The 12820-nt window shown below is 47.1% G+C and overlaps 1 protein-coding gene across 2 annotated transcripts in view; it reads right to left on the bottom strand.

The window, feature by feature from the left end:
* Positions 1-12820, bottom strand: part of CACNA1S (calcium voltage-gated channel subunit alpha1 S) — a 548608-nt gene that overhangs the window by 38370 nt on the left and 497418 nt on the right. The window contains exon 41 of one of the 2 annotated variants that reach the window (XM_086923168.1): positions 7812-7879. In XM_086923168.1, the coding sequence (XP_086779294.1) occupies positions 7812-7879 (68 nt within the window). The remainder of the gene's footprint in view (positions 1-7811; positions 7880-12820) is intronic. The other variant, XM_086923169.1, reaches the window with a different exon arrangement.

The following is a 12820-nucleotide window of genomic DNA, read 5'->3' as shown; positions in this document are numbered from 1 at the left end:
TATGCAAATTAGTCTGTTCCTGTCCCAGTGCATGATGGGAACAGGCAAACCAAACTACAAAAGCCAATTCTTACACTGGGAAGGAAACAAGCTACCGGGGACCGGTTTCTGGCATTTCAGCCTCTTCGGCCCGGCTTGCTTGAATCCTGATGGTGCAATGAGCAAGGGACTCACATCTGAGTATACCCTTCCACGCTTAGGGTGGACAAAAATATTTACAACAAGGGGTGGTGAGGGACAGAGTCTCTGAATTAAACAGAATACTCTCACCCAGTCAAGAGATCAGGGCTAGATCCAACACCGTTTTTTAGCTCACTGCACCATCCCAGTTTCAGAACCTGGTTGTATGCAAATTAGTCTGTTCCTGTCCCAGTGCATGATGGGAACAGGGCAAACCAAACTACAAAAGCCAATTTTTACACTGGGAAGGAAACAAGCTACCGGGGACCGGTTTCTGGCATTTCAGCCTCTTCGGCCCGGCTTGCTTGAATCCTGATGGTGCAATGAGCAAGGGACTCACATCTGAGTATACCCTTCCACGCTTAGGGTGGACAAAAATATTTACAACAAGGGGTGGTGAGGGACAGAGTCTCTGAATTAAACAGAATACTCTCACCCAGTCAAGAGATCAGGGCTAGATCCAACACCGTTTTTTAGCTCACTGCACCATCCCAGTTTCAGAACCTGGTTGTATGCAAATTAGTCTGTTCCTGTCCCAGTGCATGATGGGAACAGGGCAAAGCAAACTACAAAAGCCAATTCTTACACTGGGAAGGAAACAAGCTACCGGGGACCGGTTTCTGGCATTTCAGCCTCTTCGGCCCGGCTTGCTTGAATCCTGATGGTGCAATGAGCAAGGGACTCACATCTGAGTATACCCTTCCACGCTTAGGGTGGACAAAAATATTTACAACAAGGGGTGGTGAGGGACAGAGTCTCTGAATTAAACAGAATACTCTCACCCAGTCAAGAGATCAGGGCTAGATCCAACACCGTTTTTTAGCTCACTGCACCATCCCAGTTTCAGAACCTGGTTGTATGCAAATTAGTCTGTTCCTGTCCCAGTGCATGATGGGAACAGGGCAAACCAAACTACAAAAGCCAATTCTTACACTGGGAAGGAAACAAGCTACCCGGGACCGGTTTCTGGCATTTCAGCCTCTTCGGCCCGGCTTGCTTGAATCCTGATGGTGCAATGAGCAAGGGACTCACATCTGAGTATACCCTTCCACGCTTAGGGTGGACAAAAATATTTACAACAAGGGGTGGTGAGGGACAGAGTCTCTGAATTAAACAGAATACTCTCACCCAGTCAAGAGATCAGGGCTAGATCCAACACCGTTTTTTAGCTCACTGCACCATCCCAGTTTCAGAACCTGGTTGTATGCAAATTAGTCTGTTCCTGTCCCAGTGCATGATGGGAACAGGGCAAACCAAACTACAAAAGCCAATTCTTACACTGGGAAGGAAACAAGCTACCGGGGACCGGTTTCTGGCATTTCAGCCTCTTCGGCCCGGCTTGCTTGAATCCTGATGGTGCAATGAGCAAGGGACTCACATCTGAGTATACCCTTCCACGCTTAGGGTGGACAAAAATATTTACAACAAGGGGTGGTGAGGGACAGAGTCTCTGAATTAAACAGAATACTCTCACCCAGTCAAGAGATCAGGGCTAGATCCAACACCGTTTTTTAGCTCACTGCACCATCCCAGTTTCAGAACCTGGTTGTATGCAAATTAGTCTGTTCCTGTCCCAGTGCATGATGGGAACAGGGCAAACCAAACTACAAAAGCCAATTCTTACACTGGGAAGGAAACAAGCTACCGGGGACCGGTTTCTGGCATTTCAGCCTCTTCGGCCCGGCTTGCTTGAATCCTGATGGTGCAATGAGCAAGGGACTCACATCTGAGTATACCCTTCCACGCTTAGGGTGGACAAAAATATTTACAACAAGGGGTGGTGAGGGACAGAGTCTCTGAATTAAACAGAATACTCTCACCCAGTCAAGAGATCAGGGCTAGATCCAACACCGTTTTTTAGCTCACTGCATCATCCCAGTTTCAGAACCTGGTTGTATGCAAATTAGTCTGTTCCTGTCCCAGTGCATGATGGGAACAGGGCAAACCAAACTACAAAAGCCAATTCTTACACTGGGAAGGAAACAAGCTACCGGGGACCGGTTTCTGGCATTTCAGCCTCTTCGGCCCGGCTTGCTTGAATCCTGATGGTGCAATGAGCAAGGGACTCACATCTGAGTATACCCTTCCACGCTTAGGGTGGACAAAAATATTTACAACAAGGGGTGGTGAGGGACAGAGTCTCTGAATAAAACAGAATACTCTCACCCAGTCAAGAGATCAGGGCTAGATCCAACACCGTTTTTTAGCTCACTGCACCATCCCAGTTTCAGAACCTGGTTGTATGCAAATTAGTCTGTTCCTGTCCCAGTGCATGATGGGAACAGGGCAAACCAAACTACAAAAGCCAATTCTTACACTGGGAAGGAAACAAGCTACCGGGGACCGGTTTCTGGCATTTCAGCCTCTTCGGCCCGGCTTGCTTGAATCCTGATGGTGCAATGAGCAAGGGACTCACATCTGAGTATACCCTTCCACGCTTAGGGTGGACAAAAATATTTACAACAAGGGGTGGTGAGGGACAGAGTCTCTGAATTAAACAGAATACTCTCACCCAGTCAAGAGATCAGGGCTAGATCCAACACCGTTTTTTAGCTCACTGCACCATCCCAGTTTCAGAACCTGGTTGTATGCAAATTAGTCTGTTCCTGTCCCAGTGCATGATGGGAACAGGGCAAACCAAACTACAAAAGCCAATTCTTACACTGGGAAGGAAACAAGCTACCGGGGACCGGTTTCTGGCATTTCAACCTCTTCGGCCCGGCTTGCTTGAATCCTGATGGTGCAATGAGCAAGGGCTTGGTAGTTTAGTCTGCCCTGTTCCCATGATGCACTGGGCCAGGGACAGACTGATTTGCATATAGCCAGGTTCTGAGCTGGGATGGGGCAGTGAGATAAATAACGGTGATGGAACAAGCCCTGATCTTTGGACTGGGTAAGAGTGGTCTGCTCAATTCAGACACTCTGTTCATCACCACCCCCTTTTGTAAATCGATTTTGGCCACTATAGGTGTGCAGGGTATACTCAGACATGAGTCCCTTTCTCACTGCTCCATCAGGATTCAAGCAATCCGGGCCGAAGAGGCTGAAATGCCAGAAACCGGTCCCCGGTAGCTTGTCTCCTTTCTGGTAAAGAATTGGCTTGGTAGTTTAGTCTGCCCTGTTCCCATGATGCACTGGGCCAGGGACAGACTGATTTGCATATAGCCAGGTTCTGAGCTGGGATGGGGCAGTGAGATAAATAACGGTGATGGATCAAGCCCTGATCTTTGGACTGGGTAAGAGTGGTCTGCTCAATTCAGACACTCTGTTCATCACCACCCCCTTTTGTAAATCGATTTTGGCCACTATAGGTGTGGCAGGGTATACTCAGACATGAGTCCCTTTCTCACTGCTCCATCAGGATTCAAGCAAGCCGGGCCGAAGAGGCTGAAATGCCAGAAACCGGTCCCCGGTAGCTTGTCTCCTTTCTGGTAAAGAATTGGCTTGGTAGTTTAGTCTGCCCTGTTCCCATGATGCACTGGGCCAGGGACAGACTGATTTGCATATAGCCAGGTTCTGAGCTGGGATGGGGCAGTGAGATAAATAACGGTGATGGATCAAGCCCTGATCTTTGGACTGGGTAAGAGTGGTCTGCTCAATTCAGACACTCTGTTCATCACCACCCCCTTTTGTAAATCGATTTTGGCCACTATAGGTGTGGCAGGGTATACTCAGACATGAGTCCCTTTCTCACTGCTCCATCAGGATTCAAGCAAGCCGGGCCGAAGAGGCTGAAATGCCAGAAACCGGTCCCCGGTAGCTTGTCTCCTTTCTGGTAAAGAATTAGCTGGGTAGTTTAGTCTGCCCTGTTCCCATGATGCACTGGGCCAGGGACAGACTGATTTGCATATAGCCAGGTTCTGAGCTGGGATGGGGCAGTGAGATAAATAACGGTGATGGATCAAGCCCTGATCTTTGGACTGGGTAAGAGTGGTCTGCTCAATTCAGACACTCTGTTCATCACCACCCCCTTTTGTAAATCGATTTTGGCCACTATAGGTGTGGCAGGGTATACTCAGACATGAGTCCCTTTCTCACTGCTCCATCAGGATTCAAGCAAGCCGGGCCGAAGAGGCTGAAATGCCAGAAACCGGTCCCCGGTAGCTTGTCTCCTTTCTGGTAAAGAATTGGCTTGGTAGTTTAGTCTGCCCTGTTCCCATGATGCACTGGGCCAGGGACAGACTGATTTGCATATAGCCAGGTTCTGAGCTGGGATGGGGCAGTGAGATAAATAACGGTGATGGATCAAGCCCTGATCTGTGGACTGGGTAAGAGTGGTCTGCTCAATTCAGACGATTTTGGCCACTATAGGTGTGGCAGGGTATACTCAGACATGAGTCCCTTTCTCACTGCTCCATCAGGATTCAAGCAAGCCGGGCCGAAGAGGCTGAAATGCCAGAAACCGGTCCCCGGTAGCTTGTCTCCTTTCTGGTAAAGAATTGGCTTGGTAGTTTAGTCTGCCCTGTTCCCATGATGCACTGGGCCAGGGACAGACTGATTTGCATATAGCCAGGTTCTGCGCTGGGATGGGGCAGTGAGATAAATAACGGTGATGGATCAAGCCCTGATCTTTGGACTGGGTAAGAGTGGTCTGCTCAATTCAGACACTCTGTTCATCACCACCCCCTTTTGTAAATCGATTTTGGCCACTATAGGTGTGGCAGGGTATACTCAGACATGAGTCCCTTTCTCACTGCTCCATCAGGATTCAAGCAAGCCAGGCCGAAGAGGCTGAAATGCCAGAAACCGGTCCCCGGTAGCTTGTCTCCTTTCTGGTAAAGAATTGGCTTGGTAGTTTAGTCTGCCCTGTTCCCATGATGCACTGGGCCAGGGACAGACTGATTTGCATATAGCCAGGTTCTGAGCTGGGATGGGGCAGTGAGATAAATAACGGTGATGGATCAAGCCCTGATCTTTGGACTGGGTAAGAGTGGTCTGCTCAATTCAGACACTCTGTTCATCACCACCCCCTTTTGTAAATCGATTTTGGCCACTATAGGTGTGGCAGGGTATACTCAGACATGAGTCCCTTTCTCACTGCTCCATCAGGATTCAAGCAAGCCGGGCCGAAGAGGCTGAAATGCCAGAAACCGGTCCCCGGTAGCTTGTCTCCTTTCTGGTAAAGAATTGGCTTGGTAGTTTAGTCTGCCCTGTTCCCATGATGCACTGGGCCAGGGACAGACTGATTTGCATATAGCCAGGTTCTGAGCTGGGATGGGGCAGTGAGATAAATAACGGTGATGGATCAAGCCCTGATCTTTGGACTGGGTAAGAGTGGTCTGCTCAATTCAGACACTCTGTTCATCACCACCCCCTTTTGTAAATCGATTTTGGCCACTATAGGTGTGGCAGGGTATACTCAGACATGAGTCCCTTTCTCACTGCTCCATCAGGATTCAAGCAAGCCGGGCCGAAGAGGCTGAAATGCCAGAAACCGGTCCCCGGCAGCTTGTCTCCTTTCTGGTAAAGAATTGGCTTGGTAGTTTAGTCTGCCCTGTTCCCATGATGCACTGGGCCAGGGACAGACTGATTTGCATATAGCCAGGTTCTGAGCTGGGATGGGGCAGTGAGATAAATAACGGTGATGGATCAAGCCCTGATCTTTGGACTGGGTAAGAGTGGTCTGCTCAATTCAGACACTCTGTTCATCACCACCCCCTTTTGTAAATCGATTTTGGCCACTATAGGTGTGGCAGGGTATACTCAGACATGAGTCCCTTTCTCACTGCTCCATCAGGATTCAAACAAGCCGGGCCGAAGAGGCTGAAATGCCAGAAACCGGTCCCCGGTAGCTTGTCTCCTTTCTGGTAAAGAATTGGCTTGGTAGTTTAGTCTGCCCTGTTCCCATGATGCACTGGGCCAGGGACAGACTGATTTGCATATAGCCAGGTTCTGAGCTGGGATGGAGCAGTGAGATAAATAACGGTGATGGATCAAGCCCTGATCTTAGGACTGGGTAAGAGTGGTCTGCTCAATTCAGACACTCTGTTCATCACCACCCCCTTTTGTAAATCGATTTTGGCCACTATAGGTGTGGCAGGGTATACTCAGACATGAGTCCCTTTCTCACTGCTCCATCAGGATTCAAGCAAGCCGGGCCGAAGAGGCTGAAATGCCAGAAACCGGTCCCCGGTAGCTTGTCTCCTTTCTGGTAAAGAATTGGCTTGGTAGTTTAGTCTGCCCTGTTCCCATGATGCACTGGGCCAGGGACAGACTGATTTGCATATAGCCAGGTTCTGAGCTGGGATGGGGCAGTGAGATAAATAACGGTGATGGATCAAGCCCTGATCTTTGGACTGGGTAAGAGTGGTCTGCTCAATTCAGACACTCTGTTCATCACCACCCCCTTTTGTAAATCGATTTTGGCCACTATAGGTGTGGCAGGGTATACTCAGACATGAGTCCCTTTCTCACTGCTCCATCAGGATTCAAGCAAGCCGGGCCGAAGAGGCTGAAATGCCAGAAACCGGTCCCCGGTAGCTTGTCTCCTTTCTGGTAAAGAATTGGCTTGGTAGTTTAGTCTGCCCTGTTCCCATGATGCACTGGGCCAGGGACAGACTGATTTGCATATAGCCAGGTTCTGAGCTGGGATGGGGCAGTGAGATAAATAACGGTGATGGATCAAGCCCTGATCTTTGGACTGGGTAAGAGTGGTCTGCTCAATTCAGACACTCTGTTCATCACCACCCCCTTTTGTAAATCGATTTTGGCCACTATAGGTGTGGCAGGGTATACTCAGACATGAGTCCCTTTCTCACTGCTCCATCAGGATTCAAGCAAGCCGGGCCGAAGAGGCTGAAATGCCAGAAACCGGTCCCCGGTAGCTTGTCTCCTTTCTGGTAAAGAATTGGCTTGGTAGTTTAGTCTGCCCTTTTCCCATGATGCACTGGGCCAGGGACAGACTGATTTGCATATAGCCAGGTTCTGAGCTGGGATGGGGCAGTGAGATAAATAACGGTGATGGATCAAGCCCTGATCTTTGGACTGGGTAAGAGTGGTCTGCTCAATTCAGACACTCTGTTCATCACCACCCCCTTTTGTAAATCCTTGTCTGGTGTTGGCTTCTGGCGTCACTGACCCATCCCTGTGTGTTTGTCCACCTTGGCCAGCCAATGACAATAGAAATCTGTATTGAGTATCTGCCCTTCTACCAGCTAAACCTGCTTCCTGCTCCACTGACTTCTCTGGTAAAGCGTGTGAAAAGCCTTTCTCCACAGATTAGCGCAGCGCTCTACGGGGGTGGTTCAAACTCTACATGTGGCATACAATGCCCTCTCTTTTTTCTGTACACCACGCCTAAAGTCCGATCTGATGTTGAGCCAACATTCTGGAACCTGCAGTTTCAACTATCCCATGATACATGCTGACTTCCACGTCCCTGCAAATTGCTGCTGAATGAAGCACCAGTGCTGGTTGCTAACGTCCCCATGATATGGGACCACTTGTAAAGTATCTTGTGTCCTGACTAGTACTCAGTGGGATCCTATGTACGTTTTTTTCCCAGGGGCCTGACGTCAACTCATAGTAGGAGGTTTCTGCAGCAATAAGACACCATTTACAAAGAAGGAAGGTACTAAGACCAGGCTTGCTTGATATAGGCTGGCCTAGTACCACAATAAATCTGCTCCTACCAGAAGAACTCATACCAAGGACAGTGGTCAGCGGGGTCTGCTGCTTCCACTCAGCTGCTGCTTTCAACCTGAAAAAGAGGAACACCACAGGTCAGTCCAATGCAACATGGGCTTGAGTCAATCTGTGGGAGAAGTGAAGTGTTAAGGTTGGAGGATGGGTCAGAGATTGTCGCCTAAGACTACAGCATGAACATAAAGTATCACAGTCCAGAACAATACAATTCTAATCTACTAATCACAGTGTGAGGGACAGCAGGGGCCAGAGCATACGAGAGAACCTGGTTAGGAACCTTCAAACTGAGTATGGCAGAGAAGAGAATTAACAAATGGCGACGGAAACCATGATAATCTGGGCACAAAGAAATAGCAAGGCTGATAAATGTACAACTTCTGAGCCACTGAATTTATTCATTTTAGACAATTCCTATGTTGATTTTACATATTTCCAAGCACTTATTCAGATACAGGTGCAATGTGTTAACAGGTAAGTCACGGTGAAGTGTTCAATGTCTAGATAAATATACATGTTACAACGATAACTTACATAATGGACCCAAAACTGTCCGACAGCATATTAAATCAAGATATTAAGACCTCAAGCCAAGTCCTCTATGATGACTTGGAGCTGCATGCTCATAAAATCTGATATTTTAGAAGTACATGAATGTTATCATTTGTAATACCAGCATCACAAGTCTTCCCTGCGAAATGTTCTGCAGGAGATCTTTTTTCTCACCTAAAAAGGTGCATTTTAAGAAAACAGGCGTTGATATGTACATCTTCAAGCAGGTCCTGGTTACAGCCTCTGTGACTGAAGTTTCTGTCACCAACAGTTTGTGTGATGAAGAGCAGTGTATGGTGCATATTAACATGGCCACTCCCAGGAACCTTTAAAATGACTGCACTCCGTTACTCTGTATCACAGCACATCATATCCCTTAATCTGATATGTAACAAAGTGCTCTTAATTTGGCTTTTACATCCAAGACGGAAGGAACTTCAGGCTGCATGGAAATGGCCTGCTGTCACTCAGAAATGCCCTTAACCATGAGCAGTAACTTTACAATACAATATCTGCTACTCAGCAGCCAGGTGCACTAATATTTCCTAATGTCGAAAGTTCCTTTCCGGGACTTCCAGAACCAGGGAATGGACCTTAGTGGACTCTGGAGTCTGGGAGAAGAAGGAAATCAGCTGCAGGGCTCTTTCGGCAATGTGAGACAGCGGGAACATTTTGCCACTATCAGGTGGGGCTCCTTTTAGCTCCTTTTGTATTGTTTTATGCTTCCCCAGCTTTGCAAATTATTAAGCTGACAAGATCCGTGCACCCCTAATGTAACTTGTGGGTGTTGTACAGACCCCTTGCATCACTGTCTTCATTACCTACTGATGTAATACCTGCTGGTTATTTACTTTTGCCTCCAAAAACACAAATTAATAACATCTTAAAGATGTATGGTAGATCAGATTGCATAACTGTGTGTGACAGTTTTATACAACAGATAGCATGACAAATTGCATGATAAATTATTTACAAGCTGTGTGACAGCTGTGTCAAACAGAATGAAAAAGACTAACTTAATTTGCATGTCAAATGTTGCTAATCTTGTGAGTAGCCCTCGGAGTAGTATGTCTAACCTTGCATCCTCTCCTATGTAGTTCAGAAAACAACTAAAAATCTTCATATTTCCCAAATAACTCAGTTTAAGCATTGGCTTGGTTCAGGTTATTGTGGCACCAAGTAACCCAGATCGCAGTGAGCAGAGTCCAGGAAGTGGTAAGGAGACAGACTAGTGCTGTCTCTCCCCAAGACAAAACGTTGTTCAAAAAACGATTTTCACTTTCTGTGTTTACTGTCTATGCCTGTGGTTGTTACAGCTAAAAATGTTCGTTTTAGCCTGCCTGTGATTGCATATTTTATCACCTGTGTTGTGTTTTAAATTTGTGGATTTCTCTGCCAATGATTGCCTTCATTTAGTGTGTTGAACGGTGGGATTTGCAGTCCAACCTCTGTAGTTTGCCCCTCTCATTCCTTGGTGACAATTCTGTTTTCCCTCCAAATTTAGCCTTTGCTCTGTGCTAAGACCTGTATGTTAAAACAGTGCACTCCCAGCCACCATTTTGTGTTCACAAGCCAGTGAAACCAGCCCCCCTGTGCCCCCCCCCCCCCCAGCAACAGGGATTTTTTACATCAAAGGGTGCTTCTGTGAGCTGTTTAAACTGTGTTTTACTAGGACCTGTGCACTTTGTTTTTTGGCCAGCAGGCGGAGTAAAGTTTTATTCACACAGTATTGTTAGATCTCAAGTAAGTGATGCCCTTACCTGCTGAAGTCCAAAGTGTGGATTGAGCCTGTCTATCTCCTAGGAGATTCTGAACAGGAGAAGCAGCTGCCCACCCCCCACCCCCAGGCCAGCAGACCATTGGCTATTCAGATACCAGGCAAGTCTGGGCCCTCCTCTCATACCTGCCCAGGCCCCTTAAGGCCTTTCTGGGTGCACCCCAAATCATTCTCATCCATCTTGTGAGTTGCAGCCTACCTGTGCCCCAGATTGCAGTGAGCAGATTCCAGGATTCTGAACAGGAGAAGCAGCTTCAAACTCCCTGGCCAGCAAACCTTGTCTGAGGTCGCTGGGACCTTATATGGTCTGCTAGTGGTTGGTACATATCTACACTGATTGGTGGTTGTATCTGGTGTTTCTATTAGATTCGGATTAATGTCCTTATTGGTTGGGTATTTGAGGGTTCTGATTGGTTTCTGGGTCTGTGATTCAATCATTGTAGGGTTGGGACTAGGGCTAGGGTTAGGATTTATATTGGAAATAGGGACTAGGGCTTCCTATGTTATTGGTTGTTGGGAGTAGGGTGGGACTAGGGCTAGGGTTAGACCTTTATTTGGAAGCAGTGATTAGGGCTTCTGGTGTGATTGGTTGCTGGACTAGGTGTGGGACTTAGAGTAGGGTTAGGCTTTCTATTGGAAGTAGGGACTAGGGCTACCTGTGCCATTGGTTGCATGGATTTGTTTTGGGACTACAGGTAGGGCTGGGGCCTTTATTGGATGTAGAGATCAGGGTTTTTTAACTGATTGGGTGCTTGGACTAGAGCTAAGATTGGCTGTATGGTCCTGGTCTCCTATTGGTTCTAGATTTTAGGGCTAGTGTTGTGATTGGATAGTGTTAGGGCTAGGGTTCCCATTGGCTGAAGGGGTCACCTGGTTACTAGGGCTATAACAAAGGCCAGGGTTAGGGCGTCTCAGCCCGGGCGTTGAGGCTAAGGGCAAAGAGGACAAGGGCAGTTGCCTGTTTGAGCCTTTTAAGGGCAAAGAGGACAAGGGCAGTTGCCTGTTTGATCCTATTCGAGACTGGTCGGGACTAGGGCCAGAAATGCTGCCCTTTTTCTCATTTAGCAATACCCAGCCCACACCATTCACATCCACAAACAGAGCAACACACTATGCACAGATTAATGTACCAGCCTGCACTTCAAACCCAACCAAACAACATCTACACACCCTACTATCCCAACTACCACACATATCCACCATCACCTACAAACAGTACACAACTCTATCCTATATCACTAACCTATACACTCATCACTAACACAACGCCAATCAACAACATACATAACTACATCCCATTCAGACACACCCTTCCTGCTGTAATTACACCTACCAGACCACCTTTTATAACTAACAAACGTATAGTCATCCTTCAATCAGTTGTCCAACAAACACCCTCTTCTCCCTTCTACGATAATAACACTAATGCAAAACACACACACTGCACACCACCACACTTGGTAACTCTTGCAACAAACCAGTCTAAGATAAACACTCTCACCTCTACTTCATTCCTTCCTACACACAACATGCACTCTACTCAAACACATCACCACCCCGTTACATCACATCCTCCTCTCACAAACAATACTACACAACCAAATCAATTTCATGAAACATATACATCAGCACCCTTTTTCACTACTCATCAAAAGCAAAACATATCACACACACCAGCACAACAAGATCTTCAAAGCGCAACACCTCATAACACTTACCATCACAAAATACAAATGTATACCTACCTTTCAAACCACACAAAGTAACAAAATCCAATGCCAAGCTTTCACTCTTCCACCACACCTAACACAGATATAGCAATACAGCACCTCTCTTCTAACCGCCTCTCATTCATTGGACAATTTAGAACATTAATAGATGACCCATATGTTACACCACCTCCACTGATTCATACACCTTCCACCTTAAACACACACAATAAATATAAGCAACATGCCACACATCACAACTTTGCTTCACCATGTCTACTTCACAACAATGTTACACCACAAAAGCAACACAGCACTCCAAATCACTCTCAAACACCATCTCCAACACATACACCTGCAGACCCATCAAAATGCCATCTTAGCATGCTGGATAAGGAACACGATACAGAACAGCTACACGATTGCTATCCTAATACCAGCACTAAAAACACACCTGCTAAAACCCACACAATACTGATCACGTGTGGCGATTGGAAACATTACAACCCGCTTGCCGCATGGCCTGATGAACTGGGATCACTGCCTAAAGTGTCGAAGGAAGTAAGAAACCTCGGAACGACCATGGACTCCAAGCTGTCGATGAATGCTCAAGTGGATAGACTAGCAAGATCAAGCTTTGCTACTATAAAAAAGCTACAACAGATTTTCCCTCATTTGGGATTCCCACACAAGGTCCAAGCTACCATCTCCCTTGTTCTGTCCAAACTCGATTATGCCAATAGCCTCTATCACGGGTCACCTTTAACGACCATAAAAAGACTACAACGGATTCAGAACTCGGCTGCCAGACTACCCTTGCATATCAAACCGCGAGACCACATCTCCCCTGCCTTGAAAGCCCTGCATTGGTTACCGGTTGCCAGAAGATCCACGTTCAAGCTGCTTTGTATCACCCACAAAGCAATACATGGAATGGGACCGCTCTTCATCAGGAATAAAA

Source organism: Lissotriton vulgaris, chromosome 5 (genome assembly GCF_964263255.1).
Source record: "Lissotriton vulgaris chromosome 5, aLisVul1.2, whole genome shotgun sequence".
Taxonomy (NCBI): domain Eukaryota; kingdom Metazoa; phylum Chordata; class Amphibia; order Caudata; family Salamandridae; genus Lissotriton; species Lissotriton vulgaris.
This window is presented reverse-complemented; position numbering and strand designations above follow the sequence as displayed.